General features: G+C 23.8%; 1 protein-coding gene across 1 annotated transcript in view; it reads left to right on the forward strand.

The window, feature by feature from the left end:
* The first annotated feature begins 8,626 nt into the window (after positions 1–8,626).
* The window catches only part of LOC145835645 (outer dense fiber protein 2-like), a 133,976-nt gene continuing 126,079 nt past the window's right edge, over positions 8,627–16,523 (forward strand). Inside the window, exons 1-4 of the mRNA XM_082943324.1 lie at positions 8,627–8,746; positions 10,907–11,059; positions 14,532–14,629; positions 15,072–15,213. Coding sequence (XP_082799450.1) covers positions 8,660–8,746; positions 10,907–11,059; positions 14,532–14,629; positions 15,072–15,213 — 480 coding nt within the window. The 5' untranslated portion in view covers positions 8,627–8,659. The remainder of the gene's footprint in view (positions 8,747–10,906; positions 11,060–14,531; positions 14,630–15,071; positions 15,214–16,523) is intronic.

Here is a 16,523-nt window from a genome sequence, read left to right on the forward strand (position 1 = left end):
TAAAAAATGTATAAATTTATAATACGTTTTTATTTATTTATAAGTATAATAAAACAAAAAAAAAACAACCTGTAAAAATAGTGTTAGTATTAATGTGATCATTCGTGCAAAAGTTTCTTCATGCAAAAGTGTCCCGTCTTGCATTTTTGACACAAAACAATATATATATACATACCTGTAGGCGTTATATATAGTTTCATAAAACAAAATAGTAAAAGTTAAGAATAAATTAATATAAGATGTGTTTAATAACAGAGTTGACTAGTATTTTTCTAAATTTAGAAGCATAAATAAGTGAGGTATATGTTTTGATTTTTTATAAACAGTATATAGAGGTACATGTTATAGAAAAATCTGACTAATTTGTCGTCGAATTTGTCGAAGTGTCAATTGTAAACGACAAAAACGAAGCTTCTGATGACTCAGTTTATATTTTAATCTTAAAACTATCTTAAGTTTGAGGAAGTTTAGTATCAGTGAAGAACTTAGTATTTGACTCTTAAGCTGCCAACAGGTCTAAAAAAGCTGATCGCTAGTAAATAAAAATGATTGGTTAACCATAACAGTCCTATTCATAGTTTTTTTATAAAAATTTTTATAAAAAATTTTTGAATATGATTGTTATGGTTAACCAATCATTTTTATTTACTAGCGATCAAGCTTTTTTAGACCTGTTGGCAGCTTTAGAGTCAAATACTAAGTACTTCACTGATACTAAACTTCCTCAAACTTAAGATAGTTTTAAGATTAAAATATAAACTGAGTCATCAGAAGCTTCGTTTTTGTCGTTTACAATTGACACTTCGACAAATTCGACGACAAATTAGTCAGATTTTTCTTTAACATGTATCTCTATATACTGTTTATAAAAAATCAAAACACATACCTCACTTATTCATGCTACTAACTTTAGAAAAATACTAGCAAACTCTATTATTAAACACATCTTATAATAATTTATTCTTAACTTTTACTATTTTGTTTAATGAAACTATATATAACGCCTACAGGTATATATATATATATTGGTTTGTGTCAAAAATGCAAGACGGGACACTTTTGCATGAACAAACTTTTGCACGAATGATCACATTAATACTAAGACTATTTTTACAGGTTGATTTACAGTCCTATTCATAATTTTTTTATAAAATTTTTATAAAAAATTTTTGAATATGATTGTTATGGTTAACCAATCATTTTTATTTACTAGCGATCAAGCTTTAATAGACCTGTTGGCTGCTTTATTTGTATTAAATGCTGTGGATAGTTAATTTTCTATTGTTTTACGAAGCAATAACTTTCTGTTCTAGCTTGGTTCAGCAATTACTTCTTTTAATGAGTTTATTGCATCGATTTAATTTTGCATAAGAAATAACATCTTTTACTACGTTAAAAAATCTCAATACAACTAACAATTTCATTTAAGTAAAATAAACTATGTAACTGTTATAAATTGATTATATTAAAAATAGTATTATTAATCATATATTTCTACAGGGTTGCTACTTTTTTTGACAATAGAACTCTATTGAGTCATCTTGAATTTTACTGAATGTTATAAAACACTGTTTTTAACTTTATTTAAACTACAGTTTTTATTAAAAAAAGGTAATAAGAATTAATTAGATTTTTTTAACTAAATTTTACTTAAAATCAAGAACATTTATCTAAAAATAAAAATTAGCATAAAATTAATAAGTTGAGCAACATTTTAAAATGTACAAATTAATATAAAACAATTATTTACATAAGTATTAGACATAATGTTTTAACAATGTGCAGAAAGGAACGACATTAATTTTATTGAAAATCTTTCCTGAGTAAGTTTAAATTTTCTTGAGTCATCCTGATTTTTTGATATTCTTAAAAAAAAAAATTTTAATTTTTTAAGATTAATAAAAGTCAAGTTTTTTTACAAACTTTATCATGCTATAAAATTAAAAACATTAAAACTTAATTAAGTTAATATCATTTATAATCTGGAAAAAAATCTTATATAAGATTTTGTTCAAAGAAATAAAATATCCTTAGTCAGCCTGAGTTTTAAGTGTCCAAAAAGTCAAGTCTCTCTGTGTATAACATAAAACCTTGTTAAGTTCAAAACATAAACAAAACAATTTTTCTTTATGTTAAAAATAAATAGAGCTCTTGAACAATAAGTTTTAGTATATCATAAAACTATTACTAAAAAATTATGTTATCTAATATTTGATTATTTAAAGATACTAATTAAAAATATTTTTCAAAAACATATTTAAATTTTTATTTTCTAAAAATTTGTGATTCTGAGTTAATTTATAATAATAGTTTAATCTAGATCAGTGAAAGTTTATTTTAATTTAAGTTACATATCAAAAATATATATCTAAAAAATCAAAAGATTAAGTTTTTTTTAGTTCCTAAATTTAAGATTATTTCTATAAGAAACTAAAAAACCTTCTGAAAATAGTAAAATTGATATTAAAATTATGAAAAACTACAACTTATTCCATGACTTCTCTTTTAACTTCTAGGTATTTTCTAATAATAATAATAAATATAAAACATTTTAAATTTGTAGGAGAATTTACTTAATGATCTAAATTTTAAATTTTTAGCTTACCATGTATAAAAATTAAAAATAACTGTATGTTTAGCATAAATTTTATAACAGTCCTACAAAACTAAAAAAAATATTTTGTAACCTAAAACTGGTCTGAGTTATTCTGATTTTTTCAATATCTCAAAAAAATATTCTACTATCAATTTACTTAAACCTAAGATCTTGTTTTTAGGAAAGTTATAGAACAATTGTAAAACATTCTAAATTTATATTTATTGAACTTATTTAGTGATAGCTTGTTAAAGTGTAAAAGGAGATAGCTACAGTTTTAAAAAAAAAATAATTAAGCCTTTAAATAAAGATTATTATATTAAACATAATGTTTAAAACATAAATTTATGTTACTGGTTCATTTATTCTCATTTAGTATCTAAAATACAGTTTTAATTCTTAAAAAATCTTAAAACTACCCAGAAGTCTTTATAAAAAAAAAAACTTAGTTTGCATTAAATATAAAAAATGTTTAATTAGGCATTAATGTCTTGAGTAATCTAAAATGTTGAAGTAAAAAAACACCCTGAGTATCCTGAGTGTTATGAGTATTTTGGGTTTGAGGCTAAAATTTTAGTTTAAACAAAAGTTTTCCTTATAAAAATACTTTGTTTGCATATATAAATATACATATTTATAATATAAAAAAAAACAACTAATTTTCGAATTATTTACTAAGTTTTAATGTTTAGTTAACATATATATGTATATTATAAAGTATTTAGTTAAGAATATTAGATTGCTTTAACTATAAAAGTAGCAGTTGTTCAACAGAATTTTAAACTTTTCAAAGAAACTTTTTATACCATTGTATGATATTTTTCATAAAAACCAGGGCTAATTAGAAATTTATCAAATAAAATGAATAAAAAATGTAGAAAAATTTCTGCTTCTTAAAGTTACAGTACCCAATTGTTAGATGATCTTAATGGTTGAGTTTTTACATTTATTTAATATAAATTGACAATGATCAGAGTTAGTAGATGTATATCAAAAACTTTAAAATTATTAAAATTGGTAGTAAATTTATCAAACACTTCAATAATTTATAATTTAACACTTACTAAAAACGTACTCAATTCTTTACTTTATTTTCATGAAGTCAGAAAACTTTTCTCTAAATTAAAAAACTGAAAATTATTAACTAAAACTTTCTAGTGTACTAAAAAAACTAGCCTCTTCAAAATAAAATATAACATGAATTCTATTTCAACTATATTGACTAAAAATTTGTCAGTTCTAATTTTGACTTGTTGATTTAAAATTTGTCAGTTCTGTTTTGGCTTTGTGGACTTATAAATTTATCAGTTCTATTTTGGCTTTTTGAATCTAAAATTTGTTAGTTTTAAAGTGACTTTGTGGACTTACACTGAACAATGCCCTTTTATGTTTACAATTTATTTCCCCTACGGTATTTTTATTGATATGACCCCTTATTGCTTGATGGTTTTTTTTTACTCCCATATCTTTCTGGTTAAACTTCAAGGGCTTTTAAAAGAGCAATTAGCAAATGTGAGTATTGCTTCTTAAAAATTAAATGCAAGCTCTATTCTGAAATTTTTCTAAATCTACTGTTAGTTGAAATGCACTATGAACTTGAAATGTCAGACACATAAAAATGTCAGATAAAAATGCGATAAATACTGAATTAAAATTAAAAGCTTATATGTAGAAGTAAATTTTTTTTTTGGTAAAATACTTTCTTGGTCTTATTTAAGTGTTACTTAAATGACTGGTGATTCTTAACTTTGAGGATGCAATGTATTGTCATAATGTACAACCACACTAAAAATCACAATTAAATTTAATATCGAACTTAATAACACTAAAGAGTATTCCATGCTACTAAAAAAAAATAAGCAGGACTTTTAGTTGTTATACTTTATTTATAGAACATAGCAAACACTAAAAACAACAAAATAAAATTTTTGAAAACACTTAAGATGTGGTCAAAACTTTTACAAAAGAATTTAATCTATCAGGAATATAATAAAACAATGTAAAACTAAATTAAGAATTGACTAATTGGAATGAAAATCAAAAATTCAATTATGTGTAATAAACATAATCTAAAAAGGAACTTTTACAATACTTAAGGTCTTGACTAGAACATAGCTGCTATCACAAAATGTATAATTTTTATGGGAACGGATCTAGTATGCACGAAAACATTTCGGACAAAGATCAAGTATGCACAAAAAGACAATTTTGCACGATGACAATTTTGATCAGAGGTTTACTTTTCACAAAGGGTCATTTGTGCACATGAGTCTAAATTAAAAGAATTAAATCTAACAGAAATATATTTGGAGAGTGCATCATTAAATTAAGAATTAACTACTTTGAAATCTAATCAATAATCTAATCAAGTTAGTGATCAACATTATTAAATCTAACAGAAACATACTTTGAGAGTGCATAATTAAATAAAGAATTAGCTATTTTTAATTCAAATCAAAAAATTAATCATGTTAGTAATCAACATTATCTAAAAGAGAAATTTACAATGAACAGCATATATACAATTTAGTTCAGATTTGTATCAACTTCTGTAATGTCTTGATTAGAATCTATTTGTAGCTGGTTTTTATAGTTCTGTGTTATAAATGTGAATACTTCATAGGATCAACTTGTTTTCTGGTTGACTGGTTTTACATTTTTTGATGTTCAAGTAAATGGACTGGTGGTCAGTTACACAGTATTTAAACTTTTATTTAGAACATTTCAATCAAATGTCACTAGTAGATTTTAGCAGCTATTTGCAATCTCTTTGTAGTGCACGAATAAACCTTTTGGTTATCGAGTCGCACACCACTTGGATACCTTTTAACGTCTTGTCAAGGACAAATCAATTAAAAAACTTAAACAGTAAATAAATCAATTATAACTAAAAAAAACTATTACTTTTTATGTCTATTTGTTTAAAAAAACACTTTTTTTCAATATGTTTTATTTCGACAAGAAAAACTACAACACTAATTGATATTTATTATTTCTAGCTGTTTTCTATATACCACAGATTAAACAAGAGTTTTTCAGATCTTTTTTTAAATTTTTTTTAACTTAAAATTTTTTTTACAACTTTGTTTTATTTTACTCTTATTAAAACTCAGATGTAAACCAACAAAAACTTTCTAACATAATACTTTCTTTGGACATTAGATAGGACTTACAAAATTAACATAAGTTAATTTTAGAAAACTTTATATGTATTTTTTTTATTTTAGTCTATTTTTTTTATAATTAAATGTTGAAGTTGCAAGTTTAAGTACATTTAATGACGATATCGTAACTAAAAGTGTTCATAAAAATTCTATTTTTATTAATTTGTTATTTTTGCTTGTCTAAAATATAATTTAGTTATTATTACAGAAATATTTTGATAGAACTAGTCAAGTAATTTTTATTTTCATTTGTATAGGTAATTAGTTATCTTGTTTGTTTAACTTTTTTTGCTAACAAAATACCATCAGCCCTGGTTCATGGAAAAAATTAACTAAGAAACACTTTAGTCATAAATAACTAACCAATTAAATAACAGGATTTAGCATTTTTGTTACTATACTACACAAGCGGTTTTAACTGAAAATTATGAATTGAGATTAGTAACTTATCCTATTGAGAAAAATACTTGTTAAACAGAAAAGATGTTTGCTTTATTTTGACAATATCATAAATAAATGATAACCAACAACTTCTCAATTTAAGTTTATAATACATAATATAACACTCTAGCTTAGTGTAATGTTTGTTTATTGTTGCAAAGGGTAGGTTATGAGACTGATGTTTTTTAACAAAAAACTATTGTTTAACTTTTATGCAATTTTTAACTTAGGATTTTATTTTTTAATAAAATGTTTTTGATAAATTTATTTAAGTATGTGATAAATATGTCACTGTTATTTTTTTTTATGTATATATATATTCTTAAGTATATTTTTATTTATTTTTTATTGTTGGCAACTGTGTTTAACTTCAAAACATTTTCAATCTTCCAAAGTTGTATAAGTTGGTAAAACTAACCTTACTTGTCTTACTTAACATTTACAGTCGTAGAGGCATAGTTGAACTTATAATTTTTACACTATATTTCTACCATAGAAAATAAATCTTTAACTTTTCAAAGGAATTATTAGGACCCTTAATTAATGTCCCACAAATTTATGTAAATAACAGTTTGCTTTGCTTGTAAACTTTTCATTTAAATATATCAACAAATACTTTTAAGATTGTATAAGATGAAGCTTTTTCAGTAAAATTAATTCCCTTAACTTGGGTTGATAACTAAAAATTCATTTTTTTGTAAAGAAAAAGATTTTATTATTTTTGTGTTGATTTTGAATTGTTTTATGGTTCCCTTTGATGTGGTTTGATTGGCCATAGGAGTTTCATTTGTAAATTTAGTATTAATTTTACATAAAAATCAATAGGTCATTTTTGCACAAAGATACTTTTGCACGTATCACTCCTATGGAGGGTTAATTTGGACAAGTGACAGTTTTGTACTAGTGCCAGTTTTGCACAGGTGCCAGTTTTTCCCAAAATTTCATTTTTGCATCATTGACTTGTTTACTTCACCACTACAGTTGTCACTAACCGACCAAGGGTTAGTGGTAACAGTGTAAGTAAAAAATGTAAGTAAAAAGAAGGAAGAAAAAAATTAAATCTGTGATAAACTTGTCCCATGCAAAAGTCACTACCAGTGCAAAATTATATAAATTTCCCTTCATTCATTTTTGAATCATACCTAAAAAAATAGGTTATCAACTGTTTTTACTGTTTAAAAATAAATCAAAGTAATTTTTGATGTATAAGTGATCATAGTTGAAGAGTTGAATAAGTATTTTATGCACAAATAAAAAATTTATAAATTTGACATTTTACTAAAAGAATAATTTTGAGTATTAGTATTAAAACTTAAAAGTGTTAGTAATTTTTGAAAGATTTTTAGCAACTTGTACATTTCAATGATATAATTTTTTTATTAAAAATTTTTTTCTATAAAATAAACAAAAGTGATATTTTTATTTTTTGTTCATAATTGTTTTTTATCTGCCTTCCACAATTTATTGTTTAAAATTTGAAGTAAAATATTTAAAAAATTGAATGATAAATTTTAAATTTAGTAAAAACTGTCTTGTAGCTTAGCTTTCAATAAAAGTCAATGATAATTTAGAAAAAAAGAAAGATGTTGGACCTCCTATGACCTTAACCTATGACTTCCTTTTAGATTGTATACTTTAAAAAATGCAGAAAATATCCTAAAAAAATATTTATTTTTTCATACTTAGTCAATTAGTTATGACACACTCACTAATTGCTTCGTTTTTAACTTAAAGTTTGATTTTAAAAGGCAGAACCTTTGTATCTTAAATCTATAATCATATTAGTGGTAAGCAAAAATTTTTAACTAACATAAATTTTAAAACCAAAAATCTAAATTCAAACAAGTTTTTATATTCTGTTGATGTAATTTTATTTTCTTAGCTTTATCTTCTGGGCCATCATGAAAATCTATTTGTTTAAAAATCTACTTTTTATTTTAGTTGAAAGTTGTCTAAACAATGTTTAGTCAATAAATGGCACATTTTCGACTTCTACCCTAAGCACCTGATACAGTAATTTAAAAAATAATTTTACATGTTTTCAATAACTTTGTTTAATTACACATTTTGTATCTTTTTAATTACGTTTTTCTAACAAACCAAGTCTTTAAAATTTAAGAGGAATGACTTGAAATAACTAAAAATATTTTTTTATAAGTATTTGAACTAGTATAGTTAAATGAATTTAATTAAAGATGTTTCTAAAGTAAAGATAAATACTAGGCAAAAAAAACCTAAACTTTAATTTCATTTAGAACTGATATTAACTCTCTTTAGAGTTTATGAGTTTTCAAGCTTGAATGAAGTTCTTAACACTTAATTGTTAAAAAAATAATTAGATTGGGATTTAAACATTGATTCATAAGTAAATGAAGATTGTTAAATTATGAACTGGATAATACTTTTAGTTATACTAAATAATAGTTTTTAGTTTGTTTTAATACTTATAAATCTATAAATGGGCAAAAAGAAACAAATAACTGAACCTTGGATACCTGCCCCCGGTAGAACGAGTATCAGAAACAAATTGAAAGATAAATTGCATGTTAGTTGTGTTAAATTATAAATAAACAAAAAAAAATATGTTTTTCCAACTTCAATAGTAGGTTTATTGAAGGAAGGCCTTTAGTTCTTTAAATAAAAAAATTGAAAGATTTTAAAAAGCTGAGTATGAAAAAATTACTGTCCATATTTAGTGTTAAAAACTTTTTACAAAAACTGTTATGTCATAACAGTTAATTGAAATTTTAATTTTCTCAAAAAGTAACTTATACTATTTACTTAAGCTTTTATGTATGACCCAATGTTTATTATTGAAAAATATTTTTGATTCTTTGTGGCCCTATTCATATTAGTAAAAAGTATATATTAAAAAAAAATGCATGCAGGGTTTAATTAACCATTATAATTGAAATATAAATTGCATGTTAGTTCTGTTAAACAAACAAAAAAATTAATGTTTTTCCAACTTTAATAGTCAATGTATTTTTTAAGCTTGAACGAATGTTCTTTAAGGTCTTTAGTTCAAAAAATTTATAAAAAGTTAAAAGATTTTAGAAAGCTATATCTTAATTTCCCAAAAAACTAAATAAAAAAAAATACTGTCTATGTTTAATAATAGAAACTTTAATAAAGTGGATATGTCATAAAAGTCAATTGAAATTTTAATTTCTTCAAAAAGTGACTTATACTATATACTTAAGCTTCTATGTATGACCTATGTATGGATCTTTTATAGCCCTTAATCATATTAGTAAAAAGTATTTATTAAAAAAAAAATTGCATGCAAGCTTTAATTAACCATTTTAAAAGTTATAATTTATTGACAACAACTTTTTATTTGTTTTACTTTTATTTACAGCAGTTGTGTGAAGCATAGAAACAAACTTACATACATTGTAAAGACTGTTTATTTGAAGTAATTATGATTTTAATTTAAAAACTTATTTCATATTGGTGTGTGATGAAAATTTTTATCAACCTAATAAAAGTCTGAAAGCTACCTCAAGTTTTTACTTGAATTTTAACCTACAAAGTTTTGTTGATAAATTTACAAGCCAGTTTAATTAAATACTATTTAAGGGCATAGGGGGATGGGGGATAAAACACTTTTTTTAAAAATTTCATCTTGATTTATATAGTTTTTACTAATCTATAAGATGCTTTTTACAGATTTAAAAAATCAGAAATAATTTTTGTGATATAGCCGGTCAAAGTCAGAGGCAACATTAGGGTCCTTATAGGAGGCAAAACGGCAAATAATTAGAAATCACTAAAAATATATCTTCTCCTACGTTTTTTGAGATAACTACCTCAAATTTTTAGGAAATGTTCCTTGCAATAGTTAGAAAATTCTGTCAGAACAGAGTTTAAAAAAATAAAAATTTTATAATAAAAAAACAAAAAAAAATGTTTTAAAATTTTCTTTCCGACAGAATTTTTTAAATATATCAAAAAAATACTTCCTGAAATTTTGTAGTATTTATCTCAAAAAACGTAGGAGAAGATGGATTTTTAGTGAAATAGTCTATTTTTGCCGTTTTAGTTTGTGCCTCCCATTAGGAACCCATAGTTGCCTCTGACTTTGATTAGCTATATCTCAAAAGTTGTTTTTAATTTTTTAATGTGTAAAAAGTTTGGTAAAAACTGTATAAAATAATATCAAATTGTAAAAAAAAGTAAAAAATCCCCTATACCCTTAATGTTTTTTGCTAATATAACATTTTACAAGTAAATGATTAGCTAAACTAACCTAAAATGTATTGTGTTTAATTTAATAAATACTGAAATTTTTTACTCTTTACTTACAAATTTATGTTTGTTGACTTAATGGGTAATCCTAGAAATCTTTAAAATCAAAGTTAAAACATGAATAAAAAGAAGCTTTCAACTTTTTTATTTTTATACAAAATACAGTCTAAAACTTTGTTATTTTTTCTAATCTTTTTCTCCAGAAATTCCAGTTTTGACTATTATATAATAACAGTTGCTTGAAGTTTTATATTTATATGTGAAGTTAAGTATTAAATAAAAATTAAATAATTAAATACTTTAAGCAATCACAATCATCAACATTAGCTTTGTAGTCATCTGCTGCAAATTAATTTTATTTCAAATATTAAAGTAATTACTAAACAATGCTAGATTTATAATTTTACAAGTATTCTTAAATACTAGAATTAATTAATATATTAAAAACTTCCAGCAATCACAATCATCCACAATAGCTCCTTACCCATCTGCAGCTAATTCCCTGAGGAAGAGCAATAAGGTAGAAGAAGAAGTAAATGAAAAATTGGATGAGTATGAAAACAAGATTGAAGATCTCATCACTCAAGTTGCCTTGCTTCAAAACCAAGTTGGTGTGTTTCAACAATTTTCTACACTTTTTAGTAAATCATGTAGTTTCGGACACATAAAGCTTGTTTTGATCAAAATCATTTCGAAAAACACTCTGTGATATTAATTTTGAAATTATTGAACATATGATAACCCAGGTTGCCACATTTTAAAATCAGATCTGTGAGCAAATTTAAATTACTTTAATTTACTTTAAAGTGTCCTACTTAGCGGTTTTGGTATGCAGAAAAAACAGGTTTGAACCATTATTAAAACTATACATTATATACATTATATATATATATATTGCATTTATTTTGGTATGCCTATTTTGCTATGTAGTTTTGAAACACCTTAAGTTTTTTAGAAAACAAACTAAGATTTAAACAAACTTATAAATAACTTTATTTGAATATCAATTTTAAATTCTTTAACCCCAAAGTGAGGTGTTTTGCTCCCTTGGGTGTCTTTAATTTAAAGAAATTTATGGGACAATTTTAATATGCCAAACATAGATTAAAGAATTCCTAGCACAGATTTCAATAAACCCCATGAGTGTTTTCTTAATTTTTATACAGACAATTTTTTAACCCAAGTAATTGAAAATCCAACCCATAAGAATGGTAACATTCTTGATCTTATAATTTGCAATCATTTTGGTCTAGATAGAATCGTATCACACTCAACTAATTTTCCATTAACAAACACTTGTGACCATAACTTGTTTTCACTAAAAATTAAAATTGAAAATAAAATAGTACCTATTGCTAAAAAAGTCTCATATGATTATAAAAAAGCAGATTATGAAAGCATCAATGATTTTCTGTCAAAAAGTAATTGGACCTCTTTATTTAAAAATTCAGAAAATCTCCAGCATTTCTACGATCAATTCATTAGCTTAATCCAAATCTCAATCAAACGTTTTTTTCCAATTTATTCTAAAAATAACAAAAGTAAAAAGTATCCATCTCATATTAAAAAGTTATTAAAAGAAAAAGCAAATCTATACAAAAAAAGTAAGACAAATAAATCACTTTTGATAACATAGAAAAACAAGTCTAGCAATTAGCTGATAAAAAATACAACTTTGAATATGAAAACCCAAAATATGAAAACAAATTCTGCAAAAACCCAAATTTAAAAAAGTTTTATAGCTACGTGAAATCTAAACCTAAGTTAAATAATTCTATAATTTAAATAATTTTTCCCAAAATAAATATCAACTAAGAGGAAATAATTTAAAAATAAAATGTAAACATGATTTTCAAAACAGTCAGTGGCAAGGCGCATTTTTTCACAGAGCAAAAGCTATGTGGAACAGACTACCTCAGGATATAGTATCTTGTGAGAGGATAGAACAATTTCGTTTAAAGCTAAAAATATTTGATTTAAATACAATAAATACCAGTAAAATTCACTAATTTTCCACTATAAACAAAAGAAAAAATATTCGTTTCCCTACGCCTCCCCCCTACAAACTATTAGTTTACTTATATATTTTATAGTTATGAATTTTGTTTTAAAAGCGATGTTTTTAGACAAACTTCTTGGTTGTGTGTACTAAGTAATATATAAGTTTGAATTTTTTGAATTGAATTTTTAATTTAGTTCATTTGTATATCATTTTGTGTTTAAATTTGTGTTTTCATTTAAATTATGTTTATATATATATGAATAATTTATCTTAAAGTTTTGAATATAAGTTTATTTTCTTTTTCTCTTTTTGTGTGTCCTGTTTAAGTGTCTCAGGTTTTGATGCCTGAGTCCAACATTGCACAATAAACAATATAATAATAATAATAAGCAGCAAAAGAGCCTAAGGGGGGGTGGGAGGCATGAGTAGAATAGGAGCCATAATGCCTTGATTTGAAACTTATACTAGGTATTTTGGAGTTGATGATGAAGAGCAAAAAAGGTCTTAGATGTAATTAAGGGCATAGGGGGTTTAACACCATTTTTTAAACTTGATCCTATTTTATATAGTTTTTACTAAGCTACAGATTGCTTTTTAGAGATTTAAAAAATTAAAAAAATTTTTTAGATATAGCAGGTCAAAGTCAGAGGCAACAATAGGTTCTTTATGGGAGGCAAAAACTAAAACGGCAAAAATAGACTGTTTCACTAAAAATCTATCTTCTCCTAAGTTTTTTTATGTTAACTACCTCAAACTTTCAGGATATGTTTTTAAATATTGCAAGGAAAATTACCTGAAAGTTTGAGGTAGTTATCTTAAAAAACGTAGGAGAAGATAGATTTTTAGTGATATCTAGTTTTTTGCTGTTTTAGTTTGCGCCTCCCATAAGGATCCTATTGTTACCTCCGACTTTGACCGGCTATATCTCAAAAATTATTTTGAATTTTTAAAATCTGTAAAAAGCATCTTGTAGCTTGGTAAAAACTATATAGAATAGGATCAAATTTGAAAAAAATGGTGTTAACCCCCTTATGGCCTTAATGGTAGTTTTTACTGTTGTACAAAGTTTAGTCTTGACAAATAAAGTTAAAAAAGAGACACTTTATTACCTCTAAATTTAAGAAAATTTATTTTTAAGTTTAGGTTTGACAGTTATTTGTAGTTTCATTACCTTAGAGGCAACTGTCATGTTCCTTAGAGTATTTCATGTAGTTTTAACGGCTCAATACTTCTCTTAGATTGGAACACATTTAAAACAACATTTTGTAATCTTTTTTGCTCTTTAAAAATTTCAAAATTTAAAACAATATTTTTAAAATTTATTTACATTGAGTATGATTTGTACTTTAAACAAGATAATTTTTATTTTTTACTAAAAAAATATGTTATCATTTCATTTAGTTTTTTTTTTATTCATTTTTATCACGGTGTGCAGAGTGAAATAAATAAAAGTGTCCAAGAGATTCAAGAAAAAGACACTGAAATAGAAGCTCTTAAAAGTGTAAGTCAAAAAATTAAATAAACAAAAAAAATTAAATTTTTTATTTTGTTGTAGATAGACTTTAATGAATGTTTTATTTAAAAATATAAATACTGTATATTATTAATGTAAAGATTTTTAAGTTAAATTTTTTGTTATGAATATTTTGTCATCTAATACAAAAATTTTAAATTTGATATCAATAGCTTTAGTTCACTTCATTTTTCGATATAGCACAATCATTTTCTTATGGTAATGTTAGCTAAACTTGTTTTGCTTTGCTTTGTAAATATAAACTTTTTTTTGCCTTATAAATGCTTTTAAAATATAAAAAGTTTATAGCTTATATAATGTTTGACTTTTTAGTTTATACGTTTGTAGAAGAAATACAGCCATTGTGCATAATTTGTATTGTTTTTTAATTTTTTTTTGTGAAATAAAACATTAAGTTTTGTTTAGATTCTTTTTATAAGAATAACTTGTGTTTTAAAGAAACTATAGTATCACACTTTTAAAAGTACAATTAAAAGTAGTGTTTATAAAAAGAAAAAATCAAACACTTTTCTGTGTACATATCCATACAAAGATTTTTTACAGGCTGTTGAAGAAAAAGAACAAAAATTGATTGAAGTGATGAAAGAAAGAAATAAAAGCGAAGAAGAAAATGAAAAACTAAGGAGCAGTTTTAATGAATTGTAAGTAAAAAAAGTATATAAAATTAATGATCAGTATGAATAAAATGATAAATTGAAGAATTAGTTTTAATGAATTGTAAGTAAAAAAAACTGGAAGATAACTAAAAAATAGGGTAATAAAAGTTAAGGAACAGTTTTTTTGAGTTATTAGTAAAAAACATCATGAAAATAAAAATCAAGCAGTAGTTTTAGTAAACTGTAAGTTATAATTTAAAATTAAGGTAAAAAAGAATTAAGAAGTAGTTTTATTAAACTGTATGTACAACAATTAAATTTTTATTAAAATTGTAAGCAGTTTTTTGAATTGCAAGTTAAATAAAAATACATGAAAATTTTTGTTACGTAGTTTTATTTGATTGAGAAGCAGTTCTATTAAATTGCGAGAGTTTTGAACTATATGAATGAAAACTAATTGAGTTTCTTACTTCCTTTGATGTTTCAGACGACTGAAAACATCATCAAATCGAATCAGTCCAACACCTCAGGAAAACCTTCTCCACAATCTAGTTGAAGCCGAAGTCAATGGAATGGAAATATCGAAACTGATGACTTCCTATTGTGACGTCATAAGTAGAATACAAACTGTGAGTTATTTTTATACATTCAACTACATGTTGATATTATAATAGTACTAATAAACAGTAATAAATTATAGTATTTATAAATAAACAGTTTTTCACATTTTTCGAATTATTATATTTACAAGTTGAAAAATATTTATTAATGTCACAACATTATAAAACTCCGTTTATAAGTTACGAACCGTAAAGTTTTTTATTTGTTTAACATTTAAATTCGTTTTTTATAAGCGTAATAGCTTAAAAAGTATTATTATTAGTTATTTGTTAAATGCTAATATTTCAGATTTTATTCGTATAAAAATTATCAACAGACTAGAAATCTATCTTTGTTTAGGTCAGTATTCCTAAAAATAAATGTTGATTTGGTCTTAAAACAGGATTAGTTTATATTAAACTTCATACTTAAAGATAGCTATAACAGTTTATAACAGTAATATTAGTTTTAAATAAAGTTGTTTGTCCTAAATGTTCCTTTAAATAAAATTCAGTTAACTATATACTGTATAGTATTCAGTCTAGTCTGATACTAAAAAATTATTATAACTAATATAATTAATATAAAAAATATAGATTTCTCTACATTACAATTTTTTTTCAATATCTTATTCAATGTATTTTTGTTTTAATTCCATGTACTAGCATTTAAGTTTTTACTTTTGCAGGCTGAAAACTGTTTATAGAAACATTATAAAATGTTATAATAAAGCATCTGTTTAGCGTATTTATTAGTAGAGGTTTTTCCTACTAATAATGATGTTGTTTTAAAACACAAAAAGTCCTTTGTTAACCATATTTTACATACGTATTGTTTGTAACGGTGTTATTTTTGCCTGTAACTTAAAGTTTTTGTTTTTTAGTTATTTTGACTTGTACCATTCTTTTATAAAAGTTGTCAAAAATTAATCAAAAACGACCTCAAGTTTTTTTTGATAAAGTTAAAGTTTTTTTTTTATGTTGTGTTAAATTTTCAAATTAGTTTTTTTAAGTTGTATTTATTAGTTTTGCTCTAAAATTATTAAATTTTTTTTTTATACATCAGTAGCATAGTATTTATGTAAGGTTTTTTTTTTAATTTTAGCTTAATATTTAAACTTTTACAACAAAATAAAACAAATACTGATATTTTTAGCTTACTTTGAAGTAACTTTTAAAGTTTGTTTAATGTAATAAAATGATAACGACATCTCTGTAAGTAACTTTTACAATAAGTATAAAAGTTGTTATTTATTTCTAAAACAAACAACTTTAAAGGTTTTATTATTTGCTATAAGATTTTGTAGTGTAAATTTATTTAAAAATGTTGAATGGTAGTG

The sequence above is a fragment of the Thalia democratica genome, chromosome 5 (genome assembly GCF_965202585.1).
Source record: "Thalia democratica chromosome 5, ktThaDemo2.hap1.1, whole genome shotgun sequence".
Lineage (NCBI taxonomy): Eukaryota > Metazoa > Chordata > Thaliacea > Salpida > Salpidae > Thalia > Thalia democratica.